The 21,214-nt window shown below is 47.9% G+C and overlaps 1 protein-coding gene across 1 annotated transcript; it reads left to right on the top strand.

The window, feature by feature from the left end:
• Positions 1–3,019: 3,019 nt before the first annotated feature.
• ELK4 (ETS transcription factor ELK4) lies at positions 3,020–20,771 on the top strand. Its single transcript, XM_048925828.1, has 5 exons — positions 3,020–3,304; positions 10,214–10,429; positions 11,741–12,664; positions 13,632–13,748; positions 14,361–20,771. Exons 2-5 carry the CDS (start codon positions 10,223–10,225, stop codon positions 14,457–14,459), a joined length of 1,347 nt encoding a protein of 448 aa, XP_048781785.1. The 5' UTR covers positions 3,020–3,304; positions 10,214–10,222; the 3' UTR covers positions 14,460–20,771.
• The last annotated feature ends 443 nt before the right edge of the window (positions 20,772–21,214 follow it).

Below are 21,214 nucleotides of genomic sequence, written 5' to 3'. Positions count from 1 at the left end.
TATTTCATCCCATCCCTTTGTCCTACATATTTTCCCCCTTGTGATGTTGTCTAAGATGGGAACAAACCCACGTTCGCTTGCAAACCCACGGCAGGGGAAGCAGAGCAAAATGAGAGTTGCACAAAGCAGGAAATTTATTCTCCCTCTCTAGGAAAGACCCTTTGGGGCTGTTTCTCAGTGAAGCTGTCACAGGCACTGAGCTGCAGCTGAGGCCACGTAGATGGCAGGGCACAGTGCAGGAGGGTTTTGTGTGCTGGGAGAGCCTGCAGTGCCTTCTGGGGTGCAGCTCACACATGGTTTCCTATCAGAGCACGTATGTTTGGGGGCAGATATTATGCTGATGGTAAGTGGAAGGGGTTGGGGCAGAAAGCAGCCGGATCCAGGAGCTCTGAGCAACATGTGTGAACCCGGGTGCTCCTCCTTCCCCAAACAAACGGATTGAGCTCTGTTTGAGGTACACATGAGCAGATGTTGGCAAACCTCCCATCTGTGACCCTACAGGAAGAGTCTGAGAGAGCTCAGGACTTGTCTTTATTTTCCTCTTTCTTTGCTTCTCTGGCTCGTGGTGGCTGAAGGAGCCCAAGCTCCAAACAGAGCAAGCAGTCAGCATGGAGCCCAAGGGAGCCCAAGGTTTGTTAGCACATCACTTGTGGAGCATTAGTTGTGTTTGAGTCACCTGTAGTGCAGGGGATGCAGTGCTTCCCCTCCCTGCCCACTCTTTTTCACACTCCCTGTCAGATGGAGTAGTGTACATATGTCAGTAAATAGATAATGGTCAGCAGCTTGGTTTAAAAGCTTCCCTTCTTCCCATGCTTTGCAGAAGGACCCTGTGCTTCATCCCCATAAGCTGTGGTCAGATGACACCTTGAGTGACACCTCAGGTTCTGTGATGCCAGGATTCCCTGAGCTTCATTATATTCCTGGCTTTCGCCTCCCTTTCCATCTCCTGTACCTTGAGCAGTAAATGCTATTACAGGGATTGTGAAATAAAACGTCGTTCCCCACCTTGGTCCTTTCACTTCATTTGAGTGGGCCCAGCTGAAGGAGATGGGTTGTAACAACACAGAACTTGCCTTCAGAGCAACAGCACTGGTTGCAGCTGGAGGTGCTTGGGCTTAGCTGGGATCTCAGCTACGCCTTCTTGTGTGTTTGGGGTGATGGCACATCCCAAACAAAAAATGAGCAGCAGTCAGGTTTGTGAGAAGGCAATTAGGTGAAATGTGCACGGAGGACTTTGTACAAACACATCTCACCTCTTGCTGGCACGTATCTGGAAAGCGGAGGGTTGCGTGTTTTGGCATGCGTGGTGTTTGACAGTGGAGTGCAGCTTAGTTTTTTGTTTTCCTCTGCCAGTGGGTGGGAATCTTGAGGCTGTGTGTGCGTTGGGGAGAGCTCTGCCTTTGTGGCATTTCACTGCTGCTCCCAATGCCAAATCCAACAGGGAAATCTCCGCTCTCCAACTGGTCCACAGTGTGCTTTCTTAGGGCTTAACTCAGGGCAATCACCACTCATCTGTGTGCTGCTGCAGGCCAAGGCAACAAGCAGCAGCTGACCACAGTGGGCAGTTTCCTGGGGACTGGAGTGCGTGTGCATGGGCTGCTTTAATGAGCTTCAGTGTGATTAAGGCTCCTGCTGTGTGTGTGCTGTCTGCTCTCTGTGATCCCCCATCACTTCTGCTCAGCCTTAGGAGTGCTTGTAGGGTTGTGCTTTTGCTACTGGAATGAGAACCACGGGAAAGGTGTGGGAATAGAAGATGTCTGCAGGGAGTGATCCAGGCGGGCTTTCCCAAGCAGAGCAGATGATCTCAGTGGTCTTTTCATTGTAGAATCAGAGTAGTATCATTTGAGTTGGAAAGGACCTTTGAATTAACTTTCCTGTAATGAACAGGGACATCAACAGCTAGGTCAGGTTGCTCAGAGCCCATCCAGCCTGATCTTGAACATCTCCAGAGGCTCAATATCCACCGCCAATCTGTGCAACCTGTTCCAGTGCTTCACTACACTTATTAGAAAAAAAGCTTTTCTCTCACATCCTATTTAACTGTCCCTCCCTTTAGTTTGAAATCATTTCTCTTTGCCTTATCAGAACAGATTCTGCTAAAGAGTCTGTCCCCTTCTTTTTTATTGTCTCTGTGAGGATAGTTGCCTTTAATCTTAACAAGAAAGGCAGTGGTCACAGTGCAGTAATAAGGAATAGCTTAGCTTTCCAAAGATCAGGGCTCACCAGAAACTCCAAAAGGAGATGATTTCCAAGTAGACATACTTCCCTATTTGTTACCAGCCCTAAATGAAATCAGAGGGGATTAGTTAGGAGACCCAGGGTCCACCCCTTCTGCTGGCACAGTGAATGCCTCTCCTCTGTGCTCCTAGGGTTGGCCATAAACAACCATTTCCAACCCTGATGGTTCGAAGCGGCCTCATGCTGTGCCTGAGCTCGGGCAGAACTGTTGTTGTGTGGGTTGTGCATCACAGGCAGCTCTCCTCATCATCACTACCAGCACTGGAAGAGCTGATGGCATTGGGCTGCCCTGCTGGACCTCTCTTGGTAGAGGTGAGCTGTGTCCCTGCTCTTCCTGCTCCGCAACCCCTTGGAAAAGTTTTGTTTTTTTCTCCCAACCTTCTTCATTTTCGGGTACACCTTCAGCCTTTCTGGTTTAGGAGTGCCTCCATCTCCCCTCTGCCACATCTCTGCCAGGAGAACCGACGGTGTCACAGCGATTTCTTTGTTTTAAACTTATTTCCACGTTTACCTTCCGCTTGAGCAGCTCGGGCATCCCGCCCCGGCCGTGACCGGGTCCCTTCTCTCTCCCGTGAGCAGCGGGGCTCAACCCAGCGAGAAGCGGCAGCGTTGGAACCGGCTTGCGGGCACATGGCTGCGAGCGCGGGGCGGCGCGGACTACACTTCCCATGGGGCATTGCGGCGGGTGGGCGGTTCCCCCCTCCCCTATTGGTCAGCGTCGCCCCCGCTCTGCGCGGGGATTGGTCGCCGCCTTCGGACCCTCCGCGTCCCTCAGCGGAGCCGTGGGCGGAAGTGTGGCGTACGGCGGCCGCGGTGGCTCCGCGGCGTTGAGGTTGGCGCTTCGCGTCCCGCCATGTAACGCGCCGCCGCTCCCCGCCGCCTCCTCCCGTTCTACCGCACCGCTGTCCTTCGCTGCTCGCCCGGCTCCTCCCTCTCGGGGATGGGGGTCCGGCACCCGGCCCGCCGAGGGGGCTCCCGGCCATGAAGGGCGGCGGGGGGGCCGCTCCCAGCACCTGCCCGCCGCGACGGGACCGCGACGTCCGGGGATCGGCGGGGCTCCTCCTCGGTGAGCGCTGGGGGGCGGCGGGGGGACCGGGGGGGGGGAGGGGAGCGGTGCTGGGGGGGCAGCTGGCTGGGGAGGGGGGGGGGGTCAGGAAGTCGGGAAGGGAAAGCGGCGGTGCGGGGTGGGGGGAGGGGGTGTTTGGGTCCGTTTTCTGTCCCTTTTCTGTCCGACCCGCTTTGAACGCGGCTCTGGGAATCGCGGACCCGCCGTACCGTTGTGCTGTTGGGGATTCCGACGTTTGCGGTGCTGTGAGTTGAGAGGAGGCTGCAGTTCCATCCGACGCTCTGCGTTCGGGTTTTTATATTTTATCTTATATATTTTTTCTTTTTTTTTTTTCCCCTCCCAACTCCTCCACGGTTTCCCTCAGCCTTTTTTCCTCTCCTCTCCTCGCCAGATGGGCGGATGCTGCCCACATCAATGGGTGAATCCGTGGAGAAAGTATGCAAATCCGCTGTTGCTCGTGTTATTTGCACGCCTCTTTACACCCGTCCGGCTTTACGCACCCATTACACAACGCTCACCTCCTTTGCACGGCCAAGGCTTCCTCCAACCCGCTCCGTTCTACAGCCTGCCCCATCGCACTGGGGGCCACGCAGCATCAGCTCAGCTCGGCTGCTTTGTTTTTGAAGCAGCCGCAGAGAGAACCGTAGAACTGCACGCTTTGGGTGCAGAGTTTGGTCATTAGCGTTGCTTTCTTCCCCCCCCCTTAATCTGCCTGCACCAGCACAGCCCTCCCTACAAACTGCGCCGTCGTGATTTCGGCCCGCCTGTTTATTTTTAGGGTCCCAGAGCCTGTTTGGAGAGAGGAGTTGTTCCATCGTCATAGCAACCGGGCTGAGTGTATTATAAACATTATGAAAGGAAACCTTTTCCATCTTAAATGAGGCTTCCTGTCGCTAATAAGGTTAGGGTCAGCAGAATGCATGGGACCTGTTGTTCGGGGCTCAGTGATGCGCAGGCCTGCCCAGCAGGGATGCTGTTGTGCGGTGCTATCGAAGCCAGTGTCATCTGCTGTTGGTAAACATTCCCTTCAGCCCGTTGTGGTGGCAAATAAGGAGGAAGCAAGCGTGTAATCTACTTAAAGAGGCATTTTCGTTGAAATACGTGTTTCTGTGGCTTACTCAGAAACAGTCACGTCAGTGATAGAAACCAATCACAGGCTCTGCGTTGGTTTAAGTTTGCCATTCTATTTGTCCTGAGCACGCAGCTGAGAGGTGGAGACCAGAAAATGCTCACTTGGGGGGTAGGAAGGTCTCATTTTTTTTTTTCAGACAGGAGGTAAAATGATGAAACAAAACAGCGATGAAACAAGCAGCTCCCAAAGCTCAAAATGTTTTCTGACGCCTTGGTTTCTTATAAACTCACGGCTCAGTTTTTGAGCCAAGAGTGCAAAATGGAGCGCAGCATTTGGTTTAAGTAAATAGGACTGCTGGACTTGGAGAGGGATGAGGTGAGGGAAGCTGAGGAGCAGTGCTTATCGAGAGGACATCCTCTGGTGCTTCCTTCCCACTGCTTCCTGCCCTGAGAGCTGTGCTGCTTTTTCCTGCCAGGGCTGAGGGAGGGCTGCAACCTGTTGGAGCCTGGAGTTGTTTTCTCACTGTTCTTTCTTATTCTAACCTGCTTTTTGTGGTCTGAATGCTCCTTGGAAGGAGTTTCTATGTACTTAGTGATGGAGGCACCGATTTGGCAAGCTGCAGGTTTAGGTGAATTCCTTACATGCGGCAACTTTGGGCTTTTGGCTTTGGGAATGAAGCTACCAAGACAGCGACAGAAGGAGTTAAGGAGGCCTTACAGTGTTTCTGGTGAGGGATGGATGCTGTTGCCAGCCCCCCCTTGGGGGGAGGGAAGCTGACTTTTGGTTTTGTATGCACTAAAATAAATCGAAATTGATAAAGTGCTGAAGGTAAGAGTTGAGGTGAATCACTTTCCCAGGGGCTTGCAAGTGTTTCCTGAAAGATTTGTTGGTAATGGGGTATTTCAAGTGCTGCGCTAATGAAACTGTTGCTTGATTGTGTGTTGATGACTGCTTAATTAGGTATTTCATCAGTGATGTTGCAGCTCTTGTCCTTTTACTACAATAAAAGGAGTAGGGGGAATAGAGTGGCTATTTACTTGTTGTTTTGGCTGCAGACACCCAACTGCCTGATCTTACCTTGAGGTTAACCCTGTCTGGGCCTGTGACCTCCAGAGATCTCCTTTAATCTCAGTGCTCCGTGTTGCTTCTTTATTTGTTTGTTTGTTTTCCTGGAACAGCCATCAAAGGCCGTGTCTGTGCAGGAGTGTTTCACAACTGTGGCGTGGCGGGGGGGAGGTTTATTGTCTGCACATTCCTCCTGTTTGCACGCCGTGGCCATCTTCAGCCATTAGAAACACTGGGGAATGGCACAGTGCAGCCCAGGCAGCTCAGCTTTCTGTCTGTGTGCAGAGTGCCCATGCAAAGCAAGGCAGCAAGTGCAGCTTCCTGTCACGACGCAAGGGCTTCGTCTGCACACCTGCTGCACGTCTGACTGCAGTGTTAGCACGAGGTCCCAAAAACCACCTCTGACTTATAGCTGCTGTTTAATTAGAATGATTTTTTGAACAGGAGCACGTGCAGAGTGGTTTCGCTCCCTCCCGGCAGATGTCTGTGCCTTGTGGTCGGTGCACAAATACACAGCGCTGGTTTTGTTGCTGGCAATCTTTGAGCAGCATCTTTTGTGGCATTGTCAACTGGCGGCTCTGCTGCTTCTCTGTGCTCCGGTCTTTGGAGATGCTGCTTCTGTGCCACTGTGTCTGGGCAGCCGTGTGGGTGCCAATGGAGTGCCTGCAGGTGATGGCTTCGTCCTTGCCATGCGGGACAGCCTTCTTCCTCCCTCTCCTTTGCACTGTGTGTTGCCTGTGTGGGGGATTCTGACGAGGTTGCAGCCCTGACTGCTGTAATCAGTCCATCTGCAGAAGTCATCAGCCTGCAGCTGCTGATAAGGAAACATGCCGAGGCGAAGGATTACTCGAGCTGTTCTCAGGGCTGAGTCAAACACAGGAAATGTGCCAGAAGACCTCGAAGATGGGGGGGGGGGGGGGGGGTGAGGGTGGGATACAGACCTGCCTTGCTGGAGCTCCCCTGGGTTCCGCCTCCCTCGGGGCTGAATGCTGAAGGTTGTTCTGCAACAGTGAGTAAATCTGTGGCCGCAGCACAGATTGCCCTGTGCCACTTCCGAAGCCGTGCCACCCAGCAATCGCGCGCTGCCTGCCGCAAACGATGCGGAGCCCCGAGGCTCTGCAATCACACGGATTGTGACATAGATGGATGAGAAGTTGCTGGAAAAGATGCGTATCTCGTGTCCCAGCTCTCATGTAAACGTGAGGCTTTGTACCTTTGTCAAGGCCTCAAACAGAGCGGCAGCAACACGAGAAAGCTCCGCTTTGCAGCGCTCCTATTTAGAAAAGTGCAGCCAAATGCTGTCAGCTCCTCTGTGTACTTCAAGGGTCATCTGTAGGCGTCAGAGAAGATCTCAAGACAATAATAGTGCTCTATTTTAGCATACTCATTACAAAGTATAACTGCCCTCTGCCTCTAGCAACTATTTTTTCCTCGTACTCAAATGGTGCAGAAGTGGGAAGGCTGTTGTCATAAACAGTGCTGTTGCCTGTCTGCCTAATTCCCTCTTTGTCTTTTCATGCGAGACCTTTTTCCTTCTCCGTGGACTCTTGCAAGGCAAATAACCTTCAGCTGAAAGGCAGTTTTTCAGTGGCGTGCTTGTAATTATCAGCACAATCATCTTGAAGGAAAAGCAATCAGACAAGGAGGCCTTTTCTGCTGACGGGGAGCTGTGCTGCAAACTGATGGCTTTCACGGGCAGGGCCGTGCATCTGGAAGAAGTTGAGATGTTCCATAGGAGCCATAAGAGGAGCAGCATCTCAGCATTGTGAGAGTGGGGTGCTGGGTTCCCATCCTCCTGCCCCAGCTGCAGAAGGAGGAATTGATGCTGAATGCATCCTTTGGGTTTTCTGAAGTCACAGGCAGGTCGGCTGCATTGCTTTTAGTTGTACATCTCATGTGATGTTTTGGTTTGCTTTTACTTTCTCCCACTTCTTCCTGGAGAAGCAGCAGTTCTTTGTGTTCTCGTTCCTTATCAAGGCAAGTTTAATAAAGGTAAATTAGATGTGCCTTTGTTCATAGCACCACGTTCTCCTGTAGATGTGCTACTCTTCCCAAGTTGCTCCAGGTCTCCGAAGGGACAGGTTGTACCTGCCCACCTGTACCGCTGCTTTAGCCAGGTTGCAGGGTTATTATTTCCCTTTCTATCTAATCAGGACAAGCTCCTGGATGCATTCAGGTGTCTCTCCGTTGTTTCCTGTAGGTGTGTGCAATAAATAATGAATGAAGAGGGGCGTTCATCTGCAGCACAACCTGTCCGTGCACCATGCCGTGCTGCATCCTTGATGAAATGATGGAAGGAATGGCACAGAGTGCTGAAACCTGTGACTCCAGGAGTGTTGGTAGCAGCTGGATTCATCTGATGTTTGCTGTAGTCATGGCTGTGCCCCTGGGGGGGGAGGATTCCTTCAGCCATAAGGCTGTGCTGTGTGTAGAGATTGTGGTGCCAGCGAGGAGCCCTGCTGTTCTGCTGCTCAGGACAACGTGGCACATTGCTCTGAAGGTGGCTTTTAACAAAGTCTGTCCTTCTGTTCAATGCAGGCCGTGCTGCTGTTTGTGCCAGGGGAGCACAGTCGTGTCGGCTGTGTGCATCTCAGCTCTGCTCCAGCCATAAGCCAGGCAATGATGTGACTGCAGTAAGGTTGGAGAGCTTTCCGATAATGACAGCAAAGTGCTTCTTGCTAAAGGAAAGCACAGCACTGAAATTACACGGCGTTTCAATTCGGGGATGCAATCATCACAGGTTTTTAGGAGGAGAAAAAGCCTTTGCCTCCCTGATATTGTCCTGCTAATCTAATTTCTGTGTGATTGCCTCCCGTTGCATCACTCGGCGCTGTTTGGTGCAGCGCTGCTTATGGGCCTTTGAAGCTGCTGCAGATGAACGTAGCGTGGGAATAATCACTCAACTTCATTTTCCTGCTCTTTCTCTGCTAACACTTATCACGGGTATTGACAGCTCTGTAGAATGGTAGAATCAAGTCCTTATGTCTACACAACACCCCGTGCGTGTGCATCATCCTGACAGGATAATGAGGCTGTGCTGGTGATGCTCGGTAGGAAATGGCATTGGCAAAGTGCACAGCAGAGAGCTGGAAGGGCTTTAACTCCATTCCCTGCCCCACAGCTCCGTGCTGCAGGACCAGCTCAGCAGCTGATGTCTTCTTAGAGTGCTCAGCAATTAATTTGGGCAAGCGCAGAGCTGTACTCATCAGTAATTAACGAGGAAAGCACCTTAGGCCAGCATAACTGGGTGGTGTGGGTGTCCTTCATTTTGAGATTGTTGCCTGTAATTGCAGCAATTTAACCCAGTTGATCAATGTAACATCGTGTCAGTGTGCCATCAGGCAGGTATTTGTGAAAATAGGTTAAATGCAATGGGCTCTGCCCAAAAAGAATACCTGCCCCGGGGCACCTGATTTAAAATAGGAATGCACGGTCCTGTGTAAACTGTCAGCAGTAATCCTTTTTCAGGGCTGACTGGATTCTGAGGCTCTGACATGTAGACTGTTCTCTTCCTTATTTAGGGCTGGCTAAGTGCTGGGCAGTAACGAGATTGGAATAAAGGCTTTGGTAATGAGGACAAACTGGCAGTCCTGCCTGGATCTCAAACTTAGCCCTGCGTGCGCGTGGACCTCAGCAACACGGACACGAGTCCTTGCTGGGGCTGTGAGCCTTCAGAGCCTCCTCCTGCCAACAGCACTTGGTGTCTAGAGCTGCATTCACCCCAATAGGAGCCCCTGTGCCATTTAGGTTGGCCTTTATGGAGGGTTGGGGCAGGGGGAAATGCAGCAGGGCGCGCATCCAGCGTAGATCTTTGGGAAGGCTCTTATTGCAGAGCAGCCCTGTTTGTTGTTGTTACACTGGAAGAAGTTGAAGCTGTATGGAGAGAAGCCACGTGTTCTGGGATAAGAGAATCCATATGGGATGCTGCGTGAATATAATTCTAGCTGTTTTAGTTCACAGCCTGGTTTCTAATTCCTTATCGGAATTATAGGATTATTGGTGTTGCACTTAAATTTTGGTGCAAGCATCACCTCATACAGGCTGATGTAGTCAGGGAATGACCTCCATCTCTGTACTGGTGACTGTACATCCCTCCTGTACTGTACATCCCTGACTCTACATCCTTCCTGCAGTGCAGAACTGTGCTGCAGTGACACTGGTCCTAAAAGACCTCAGCCTTGAAAACTTGAAAAGCCAAGTCGGTGCTTGAAAGGGATGAAAATTGCAGAAGAAAGATGAGAGAGCAGGCTGGGGGTTGGTTGGGAGGGACGTTTGAAATGTGAACTGAAGGAAGGTTGGGTTGTTCTTCACAGTGACATCTTCAGGCAGCTGGAGGAGGAGGCTGCAAGTGAGTGGGTGAGAAAGGAGGAGGAGGTTTGATCTCACCTGGGTGCACCTGAGCTGTTCCTCAATACAACTCAGAATGGGTGAACGCGGAACAACTAAGAATTGGGGTGGTTTTCTTTTTGGGTTGGTTTTTTGTTGGGTTTTTTTTTTTTGGGTAATGACTCATTGCAACTTACCCAAAATGACCTGATTTAGTTAAATGAGGCTAAATATAACCCATGTGAAAAGGACTGACATGTGGGAGGAGACGATAGCAGTTGGCTCTCAGCCTCCCTGTTCTGCAGGGAACATCTTTCACGACTGGTGACTAATAATTTTTTACTCTTGCTGCCTTTGGAAATAACATCTCTGTGCCCTCACCCTCCTTCTAGGGAGACACTGAAGATGCACAGTTCCTAATCTGTTGCCTTGTCTCTGCGTTTCAGCTTACTGCTATGGACAGTGCTATCACCCTGTGGCAGTTCCTCCTCCAACTCCTGAAAGAGCCTCAGAACAAGAATATCATCTGTTGGACCTCCAATGACGGGGAGTTCAAACTGCAGCAGGCAGAGGAGGTGGCCAGACTGTGGGGAATCCGCAAGAACAAACCCAGCATGAACTATGATAAACTCAGCCGTGCTCTCAGATACTATTATGTGAAGGTAACAGAGTCCATAAATCCACCTGAAATCCTTATCCATCTTACCAGCTTCTGCCTAATGAGCTTTGTTTCCTTTTCCATTCTGTTCAAGGGGAGAGGTGTCACTTCTGGCTCCAAGAGTTCAGTGAGGTGCACTGACTCAAGTTCAGAGGTTTTTCTTTTTCCCCTTGTTTATCCTCATGCCTGATTCCTCCCCAGTGGTTATTTTCTAAGTTTCTGGATGGCTTTATGCAAGATTGTTTTCCTCTTTAATTTATGCCTTTGCTATCATCCTTCTGTGAGTAATATTCTCCTTTCCAACCACTGAAACCTGTTCTGTAATGATCTCTATGAAGGAGCTGTCAAAAGAGGGATTTCCAGCATGGTAGCTCACAGGTTCTTTGTTTTCATTCTTGTGTTCAGAAATGCACCTCTACTGAGGAGGCTGAGTTTAGTCCAGCAGGGTGAGGTGCTTCTCTTCTGAAGCTGATGTCTCTTCAAAGAACTTATAAGAACACGAGTGGTGTCAAAAAGCTGAACCAGAACCACAGTGTGGGATTGCTGCCTTCATTTCAATAACCTTCCAGTAAGCCATTTATCCCACAACTGTTGTTATGTGGGTGTATGAGATAAAAAAAAGAGGTTTCTGAAGTAGCTGTCAGTTTGTGGGGTGCAGTGCTTGGAGTTTAAGACTGGGCAGCACAATTTCCTTCATCTGGCTTTGCACCGTGAGGTCTCACTAATAACAGCTGTACAGTAAATCAGCATCCTCTGTGGCCCAAACTGTGTGTGGCATTTCAGTGAGGAGCTAAGCAAGTTTGACAGAGTTTGTGATGTTAAGATAACTGATAAGCCCACGTTCTGCTGAACGGTTCAGCTGCTTTCTTTTATTAGCATCTCACTAAGAATAAGGGTGGTTTGGTTTAATGTATTAGGCATCAATTCTACAAACCTTGCAAGCTTTAATCTTGTATGTTCTCCTCTCAGATTATGCTTGCAGTGCCCAGAGCAGTGACCTTAACTTCAGTGGTGGTGTCTTTGTTTCCTAGTGGATCATCTTAAGTATTTGAAACAGAATTGCTCTGCTGTCTTAGGGTTTGCTGTGGGTGCATTGAGGTCAGGTTGAGCCTCACCTGTGTGTCTGTGAGCTCTGGAAATGATACTTTGGCAGGAAAACTGAATTGCAAGAATGCAGTGTGTTAAAAACAAAAGAAAAAAGAATTTCTGTTGAAAGATGACAAACCATTGAATTCCTCAGTCTGTTTTAGGCAGAGTTTGTAGCAGGAAAATGAATCTAAAGGAGGGCTGACAATACCTATCTTCTTACCCACAGAATATCATTAAAAAGGTGAACGGTAAGAAGTTTGTGTACAAGTTTGTTTCTTATCCGGAGATCTTAAAAATGGATCCACTTGTCGTGGGCCGGATGGAAGGAGAGCCTGAACTGAGCAGCTTTGCAGAGGTTAGCAGTGCTCCAAAGGACGTGGAGAGCTGTGGGAAGGAGAAGGCTCAGTCGTGTGCCAAATCCTCCAGCCGCAACGACTACATCCACTCAGGCTTGTACTCCTCTTTTACGCTGAACTCCCTGAACTCTTCCAACGTAAAACTCTTCAGGTCCATCAAGATTGAGAATCCGGCTGAGAAACTGACAGAGAAGAAAGCTGCTCAGGATCCAACGCCGTCTGTCATCAAGTTTGTCACCATGCCCTCCAAAAAGCCTTCGTCCGTCCCCCTGGTCGCCACCACTTCAACAGTCTCTGCTACATCCACTGCTTCTGCCACCTCAACTGCATCCTCTCTTCCCATGGGATCAGAAGAAACTCTGCAGACCTTGGAGACTCTCGTTCTCCCCAAGTTAACTATCCCTGAAGCTCCAGCACCTTTGCCAAACTTGACCACCAGCTTTACCCCAACTCCACCTGTATCCTCGGTTTCTCCCGTTCTGCAAGTTCCTTCCACCCCCCCATCGCCGCCCCTGAGTTCTAATCCTGACCTGGACATTGACACGGACATAGAATCAGTGGCTTCTCAGCAGCTGGAGCAGGCTCAGAGCCTTCAGCATCAATCCCCAGAGCCCAAAGAGCAGGATTCATCTGTTCTGGAGAAGGAATTTGCCAATCACCTCTCCAGATCTAAAAAACCCAAAGGGCTGGAGTTGGCTCCTACTCTCGTCATTACAGGCAGCGATCCAAGTCCATTGGGAATACTGAGCCCTTCCCTCCCCACGGCTTCTCTTACTCCAGCACTTTTCTCCCAGGTAATTCTCCCACCTCCTTTATTTTTTTTTAAAGTGGCAGTAGTGGTTCTGTTACACTGTGAGGCAGTAAGGGAGGGCAGATGAACCAAACCAGCACTGTAAGGATCCTTTGTAAGAGTTCCAGAGTGACACTGAATTATTTCCAAAGCACTTCAGGCTCATTCTGAAATCCTTCAGGTTGATTCTGAAATTCCTTTAAACAGGTGTGTGTTCAGCAGTGTTCTTTCACTTGATTTAGTAGCCGTTAAAACCATAATAATGTGATTTAATGTGATGGCAATGGCTGCAGAATTTGGTTGTTCTCAGCGCGTGGGAAAGGAAAGCTTTTGTTCCTCATGGAAAATTTGGAAGAGAACTGAATCCAACTATGCTGTTATATTGTTCTGTATACATTTAATCTCCTTCCTGTAATAAATTGGAGTTAAACTGCAGGGAAACTGCTGATAGAAAATTGAAATGGCTGAAGACAGGAGAAAAACAGTGTGCAGTTGCACTTTTGGAACCCTTCAAAGTGTTTGGCTTGTAAACCTGGAGCATCCAGAGCATTCAGAAGCTGGGTGTGCATTTCTTTTGTTGTAGCTTACGTCCCCCATGTCACTCAGTCCATGTGTGTGTGCCCACTCTGCTCATTTTAAGTTCATAAGCTCACTTCTCCAAAGTCACTTGCAGGTGCTGTATATGAATTGCAGGAGGAGGCAATTTGCTGTAGGTTACAGCAGGATTTGGCAGCTGCAGGGAGGAGAGCTAAGAAAGGGGAGGGAAAACTGATGGCTGCTGCTGCTGTGGTGGGGTTTGAAGGGAAGAGGAGGAGGTGGGAGGAGGCAGAAGGAGAGAATGGGAGTTCCTAAAATGGGATCCAGCCCTCTGCAGCTGGAGGAGCTGGATGACTGTGGCCAGATTTACATATGCAGTGCATTACTCCCAAGCGCAGCTTTCACACGACTGACTGTCTTTGTGTGTTTTGCAGACTCCCATCTTGCTGACCCCAAGTCCCTTGCTCTCCAGTATTCATTTCTGGAGTACCCTCAGCCCAGTTGCTCCTCTCAGTCCTGCAAGGTTGCAAGGTGCTAATACTCTCTTTCAGGTAAGTTCCAGCAAGTTCAGCCCATCTCTGAGCCATACTTGTCAGTGCTTTCTTCAGAAGACCTGTAGGGATCTGTTAGCCCAAGAATCTGATGGCAAGTTTGGGCAGTAATATTTGCTGTTTAATAAGGTGAGGCAGTTAAGCAGTAGGCATTTCATGATATGTCATGAAATATGTCATGCTTTGGTTGCTCAGTCTTTCCAAGTTTGAAGTACTAAAAAGTTTCCTTTCATTCAGGGGATCTTTTTGTACCTGGTGCCCTTTTCTCTGCAAACAGCTGATCATTGATTGAAGAACAACGTAGGACTTTGTTTCCCAACAACCTGTATAAAGTCATTTTCTTGTGATATGACTAATTTAGGACATAGGCAGCGCTCAGCGCAGAGGCTGCAGTCTGTGTCCCTCCTGCAGCACTGGCTGTAATAGCTGGGGTTGTGCAATCTGTGGTGTGGTGGCATTTAAAAAGTAATTAGTCGGGGGGGAAGACAGGAAGATTCTTTGAAAGGTTTTTTTGTTTGTTTGTTTGTTTCCTGGGGAGCTTCTTTATGCACAGTTAGGGAGGAACGTTGAATTAAAATGCCCTTTCTCAACCACTTTTGTTTTGTCTCTTAGTTTCCATCAGTGCTGAACAGTCACGGCCCATTCACACTGTCTGGACTGGATGGACCCTCTACCCCTGGCCCATTTTCCCCTGATCTGCAGAAGACATAGCACACGAACTGGTGGGAAAGGACATATTGGCAAGCAAGGAAAAGAGATGACACTTATATTTAACCACGATTTTTGTAAAAGAGCGATTTATAATTCCACAGAGATTATCAGCAGTCATAATTTTTGCCATTCCCAGATAAAATGCCTTTTTTTGCAAAATTCCTGTTTTTTGAAGACCCAGATTGGTAATGTTTTATGCAAATGCCTTAATAGGAGCTGAAGCTCCGGTCTCTTCCCTCCTTGGTTGGAAGACTTCACTATGGTTAAAGGGAGTTTCAATTGGTGTTGCAGTAACTGAGTCTGCACTGTTTGCAGTCAATAGCATCAGAGAAGTCTTTTCTCTGTGACTCTTGGAAAACCTCTGTTCTTCTGCTTCCTGTGCTTGGCAAGAAGAAATTTAATCACGATCGAAGCTGGCATTGCAGGAAATGCTTGGGAAAGGAGTGTGTGCGTGCACTCAGCTTTGCCTTGGGGCCTGATAACTTCTGCAGCAGCAAAACAGCCCGCATCTTATCTGCTGTAAAAACATCTTGTCTCTTTGCAGGTAGCAATTTTCAAGGCATACTCCATGGCTGTGTTTCTGAGATGTGGACAATTTCTCAATGACACTGCATGCAGGCAGCCCGTCCTTGCTGTGCTTGGCTCCTGGATGCTTCCGAGCCCTCCTTCAGCGAGGGGGCAAAGCCTGGAGACAAACAAATGGTGGGATCGGTTCTTTTCAGTTGTCAGAAAGTTTGAATGCTGAAGTCCAAACATTTCTTGTGCCGGAGACCTGTAATCTCACTGCTGGAAGATGAGCAGAATGGTGGATTTTACGTGAGGTGTTGAGGGTTTATCTGTGAGGTTGCTGCCTGATGCTGCGTTTTCAGCCCCAAGCATTGGGTGAGAACGCCGATGTCTGAGTGTTTTTACTGTTGTTTTTTATCCCACAGTTTGAAGTGGAGAAGCTTTTCCCAGCTCTTTTCTCGAGTTTGGCTTTAAATCTATGGCTTTTTTTGTATTATTATTCGAGGAAGCACTCAGACCCTGAGAAAGTTGGGCTTAATGTGTACCGCTAGCTGACAGAGGTACCAGGGGTATCCGCCTCACTGTAAATTTGCACTTGCTTTTCTTTCCTTGGTGGCCACGTGTGTGTGAATTAATACAAGACGAGTTTCCAGAGCCATTTGAAACACTGATGACATTTTTTTAATTAGATTTTTAAACCTCAGGAGGCCTTTTGAGAGAATGGAGGAATGAAAGAAGAGGGATTTGCCCTCGCGGATGGGAGGTCTCAGTCTGTGCCCTTCCGCTTTGGGGCATCTGCTGTCAGGCAGCAACTTCCGTTTGCCACTCACGTTGTGAGCTGAGTGACATAAGATAATCTTGATAAAATACCTTCTAGAAAACAGATTGAGGCCGTCTCCTTCCTTTGGTGTCCCCAGTGGCTGGCTGTGAAGGTTTAATGAGCAGAGGAAGGCTGTACCTTAACAGCACGAGGAGCTGGCAGTGTGCTTCTTGCATAGCGCACCCATTTGATGGAGAAACGGTGAGCTCAGGCTTGCCACAGTTTTCCTTTTGCCACTTTTGCAGACTGAATTCACTTTAAAGCATACATATGACAATACCCAGGACTTAACTTACTGCAGTGATGTTCTCTCTATATTCTAGCATTGAATAAACCACTTTGTATGTTTCTGATGCAGCACCCTCGACACGAGTGGGGGTAATGGAGTTGCTTTTTGGGCATTGTTCATCCAGAAAGTCCTCTGCCAAGTGGGAGAAAAGAGCGTGCCTATTTCAGGTGCTGGTAGCAGGGAGTGAGCTCGTGTAATGAACTGTCTTCCTGTTGAGTTTCATTGGAGGAGTGATACTGCTTTGCATTTAGACATCAGCAGATACAGGATAAAGTTCCTGTGCCAGTGGCTCTTAAAATGACAATGTGCAATATTGACTTTATTTTTTTTTTTTTAAATGCAGAGAGAAACCTGCAGATCATAATTAAGAGCAGGCATGTGGAATTTTCTGGTTTGCATGATAGCTTATGAGTTTGCTCTAGAAAATATATATAGCTATGTATAAATAGCAGCACTTTTAATGGCTGTGTTAGGTTGGCCAATGTTATGCCCAATGTGTGTGTGGATTTGAGAGCAACATTGCAGACTAGGATTAGAGTTTAAAAATGACTAATGAGCACTAAAGACTTGCAATTTAATTGCTTCCCTTTCCTTGTCCCCTATGGAGAAAAGCCAAGTTTTAGTTTAGAAGTTGTGTATGTGCACACGTGCACTTAATTCTTTTTGTGAACTGTATCACTTTCAGCATAGATATGCAAGAGAACCAAATGCTAACTAATAGAGCTTGTCAGTTTTTGCTTGGCCTGGTTTCATGCTGTTCTCCAAGTAGCTGCAGCAGATTGCACTGCCATAGCTGTGAGATGCACGCTCACCTTCAGGAACACCTTCTTTAGGGAAAGCTGCTATGAAAGTGCAGCCTCTCTGTATTTCAGCCTGGTAGTGTCCAAATTCCTGACAGGTGATGTGAGAGGATGAGTGCTTTTGCTTAGGCACCTGCCTTGGAAAACAGGAGTCCCGTATGGGGTTTGTAACCTCAGGAGGCAGTTGGGAAAGCAAACTGTAAGTCTGGGCACGGGGAGAGAGGCTTGCTGACGTTTTCCCCACTTCAGGTCACTTAAGATAATACCTAATATTGTATATATGCTGCCTCATTAAGCAGATGTTTATTAATAAGCATAGAACTGCCAGCTTTTTTGGATCACATTCCTCGGAGCTTGGTGATGTGACTTGCTGGTGCTCTACTGGCTCACTTCAGGAGCAGTTTGCAGCTCATTGCAACTTGTTTTTAGTATGGGGAAGGTGGGGTTAGTATAGGCTCTTCTTTAATTATCACGTTAGCAGTTTGTAATATGGGTATAGTACCATGTTGGTTTAAAAAATAGTGCAGCATTACAGAGACGTTGTGTTACATTGCAATTCATGTTGCTGAAGTAACTGTGGTATTGTTGAATGCTTTGATAGTATTTGCATTGGTTAATTCATAGGTGGTGGTAGAATTAGACTGGATGAGCATGGAAGCTGAACATCTGTCTTGCTTCTGGAAATCTCTTGTAAATGTCACTGCTGCTGTATAATAGCACTGCAGAGTTGCAAAGCTTGCGCTGCTGCTGCTGTCTGTGCTATGTCTGTCTTTTTTGAGAACCTGAACCATCAGGATGCCACTAGCTGCAAGCAGACAATCCATGGAAAGCAGAATTGTGCAGATAATCCCCTGCAGTTATACAACGTTCCCTGTTCCACCTTCCTGTTTTCAGAGAACGCGATCGCGGTGATGAGGGCGGTGGAAGAAAGCTTCTTCCTTAACAGAGTGGAATCCCAGAGCCTTGTTTCAGGAGTCTGTCCTCAGCATTGCTGGCTGGATGTAGTTCCCACGCAGTGCCTTTGGCACATTGCATTCTGCAGGTCAGGAAGTGATGAAACTCCTCAAATTTGGGAGTTCACTGTGTTCCCTCAGTGTGTCCTAAGGCTTCAGTGTCTGTGCACCCTTGCTCGAAAGGAGTCTGTGTTATCACAGGAAAGGCTTTGGCTGGTCAGTAGTTTGGGATACGTTTCTCCCCATAGTTTTTTCAGGCCCTGGATATCCAGCAGATGGATTCTTGTTTTTGATAGTGTTCATTTTAACCACAAATGAGGGCTGTTTTTGTGCATATCTTCCACCACAAAGCGCTGCATGATGTCAGATCCCCCATCCCCTGTGACTTCAACTTGGGTGCAAGAATTTCAGCAGCTTGGGACTGGGTGGCAGAGCTGCCCTGGCCCCCCCAGGCAGCTCCAAGGTAAGCATTGGGTTCAGAGTTCTGCTCCACTTCTGTAGCATTTTCCTTGTGCTGGGTTTGGAGCCCATAGAACTGACGGTCTGTTGGCCACCCGTGGTTTATCAGTGTATTTTTTAGTTAATTTTTGCTACTGTTTTATAGCTTTTTTTGTTGTATTTACTCATATTTTACTCTACCACTTAACCTCTTCCATTTTGAACACGTGTTTGTTTACAAGACACATCTCAGTGTTGTTATCAAGATGCTATCTTGGTATTGTCAGCTATGAAATAAACTACATCAGTAGTTAAGGGACGTTGTCGGAATGGCCAGATGCTTTGAAACTCAATGTGTGAGTTTGGGGTGTCTGTAACAATGTTGTTCTGTTTTGTTCCTTAGTTCACCTGTGTAGGAAATAGATTGATCTTCTGGTCCTGGCTGTGGGTGGTTTATTTTGTCTGACCAGTTTTGGAGCATCTTATTGCAGACAGGCAGCCTGAGCCTCACAGGATTTATGCTCAGCAGATCAATTGAAAATCCAATGAAAATCAGATGAAAATGCATTAAAATTGCAGTCGTGTTCCTTAAAAAGCTATTTGGGGTGCTGTAAGGAGGGGTGGTACATCTTGTCTAAACAAGAATTTTTGTGGCTTGATTTGAGTTTAATTAAGCAGTAATTGACAATGGCTGCTGTTTAGTCTGAACAGTGTTAGCAAATCTGCTTAATGTGGAGCCTTTGGCGACTGCCATCAAATTGAATGGCAGTGAATATGTGCCGTGCTAAAGTTGATCTGCTGAAATCAGAGGCTGTCAGATGAAGATTAAAAGATAAAACGTGGTGACAGTTGTTTTACACAGCTCTTTGGGGCTGTTACTGCCAAAGGCTTTTTCCTGGATTGACATCTGCGGACGCCGCGTTCCACTTGGAGTGAGCAAAGCCTATGGACTCTGCAGGAGCCTTACCAAGCAGGTTCCAAACAGAGAAATATTCCTGAAAATAGAAGTAAATCTTTTCTCTGTGGCTGGCTTTTAGTCCTAAGGATGCAATCTGAGGGCAGCAAAGCTGCACTGATGGCAGTGCTGCGTTGTTTCTGTGTTGTGCATCGCTGTCAGACCTTCTGCTCAGATTCCCTGACTGTCCTGGTGCTGCCTGAAGCAGGAGGAGAGTGTTGGTTTTGGGTCTCTGGTAGGTCTAGAACTGAGGAGTGTTATTCTTGATTTGTGCAAAGAACAAACAGACATAAGGGAGAAGATGTTCAGTGCAGGAAGTTGGGTCTTTCTGGAGGATGCTGCTTTGCTGACTGTCACCATCCTTGTTTTGTTTGTTCCTTTTCCCCCCCAAAAAGTGACTTTCAGGATAAGAAAGCTGGGCAGGGCCCCATGCTTCTGCTTGGATGTGCATGCTGATGTATTTCCCTTTGCAGACAGCAAGACGTCAGGTTCATATAAACTATTCTACCAAACACAGGAGAGCTGATTAGAATTGATTTTCATTTCCCCTCCCCTTCCAAAGAATGTTGTAGAAGACTTTAATTGCAGAGCCGTCGCTGGCATCTAATTAAAAAAGCAAACTTGTACAGCTTGTTTCCTCTCTGCATTGTTTCCACACAGCTCTCTGCATACAAACATACGTGTGCACACCTATTCACTGCCAGGGGACGTGTGCTCAGGATGCAGTGCAGCTTCCAGGTTTGTGCACTCAGAGCAAACACTGCACGATGCAGTTGCCACTTTTAAAACGTTTTGCACGTGCTGTGGATGCTTCTGGGGGGGCTTTTCTTTTTTTCCTCTTGGAAACACTCAGATTGGTTGTAGCACAGTGTGGGCTAAGGATTGCCAAAGGTTCTTTTTCAATGTGTTGTTGTATGCCGCATCTTCCTGGGGAAAGAAGTGTCTTCAATGCATCTTTGAACAGATTTATGTGCGCGGAACAAAAATTGAGGCTTTTTTATTTTTATTTTATTTTTCATCTTCCTAAAACTTTTTCTCTTGAGGCCAGAAGGTGCAATGGTCAGCATTTGGAAAACAGGGAGGGTAATGGAGACACGGATCCGACTGTCAGCAGTGCAGGGAGGTTGCAAAGCACTGCTTGGAGCCCACGTCCTCGAGCAGGACGTGCAGCAGTGCTGTATACCAATAACTGGAAGCTGTTTTTTGTTTTCTTTTCCTTATTTTCTGGAACACAGGAAGGAAGGTGGTGAAGATGGGCTCTGCATGGATCCTGGTGTGTGCTGTGTGCCGGGGTGCAATACCTGGGTGTGCTCTGGGCTCCTCGAGCTGTGCTGTGGGTTGTTTTGGCTAGCATGTCTTAACTCTTCAGGCTTTGGAACTGCTTTAGGGAATTGTGTTGACTTTTTGTTCTGCTGTTGTTCAGTTGCACAGAGTTTTATATATATGATGTACTAGTTTTTAACGTTAATTCTCCGTGAACAGGGTTGAGATTATTCATTGTAGTTTAAAACAAAAAAAGAAAAAAAGAAAAAAAAAAAAACAAAACCCAATGACAAAAAATGTATTCTAAAACTCCCTTTGAAAATCTTGTTTGTATCCTGTTGCAGTGTTACCAGATGGCCTTATGTACGTCACAGTGTTTTGTGATAAGTACAGTAGCACATTTAATGCTTATCTCCCCCAACCCCTCTGTTTTTATAGCTGAGAAGTGTATTCTTAATAATAGAGATGGAACAAATAGGGAAGCTCAAGTGACACGCATAGTGAAGATAGTGGTTGTCTCCTGTCATGCATATGAGGACAGCTGGAATCAATCTGAGGCTGAACAGGGGAGGTAACCAGCATGGGGCTTTGGCTTGGGACTGCTGAGAGCACAGAGCATGCTGATGGCAGACAGCTCTTGTGTGCCACTTGTAACACAGGAAAGGTCCATTGGCTGCAGCAGAGCTGCTGTGAGTTGCAGCAGCTGAGGATCTGCTCCTTGCAGCTTTCT

Source organism: Lagopus muta, chromosome 24 (assembly GCF_023343835.1).
Source record: "Lagopus muta isolate bLagMut1 chromosome 24, bLagMut1 primary, whole genome shotgun sequence".
Classification (NCBI taxonomy): domain Eukaryota; kingdom Metazoa; phylum Chordata; class Aves; order Galliformes; family Phasianidae; genus Lagopus; species Lagopus muta.
Note: the sequence above shows the minus strand (reverse complement) of the source record. Positions and strands in the feature narration are given on the sequence as shown.

Bases quoted from the DNA above. Each gene is read 5' to 3' on its own strand.
- ELK4 (XM_048925828.1), top strand. From the start codon at position 10,223: ATGGACAGTGCTATCACCCTGTGGCAGTTCCTCCTCCAACTCCTGAAA. The intron at 10,430-11,740 runs GTAACAGAGTCC...TCTTACCCACAG, and splicing joins TCAGATACTATTATGTGAAG to AATATCATTAAAAAGGTGAA. The intron at 12,665-13,631 runs GTAATTCTCCCA...TGTGTTTTGCAG, and splicing joins CTCCAGCACTTTTCTCCCAG to ACTCCCATCTTGCTGACCCC.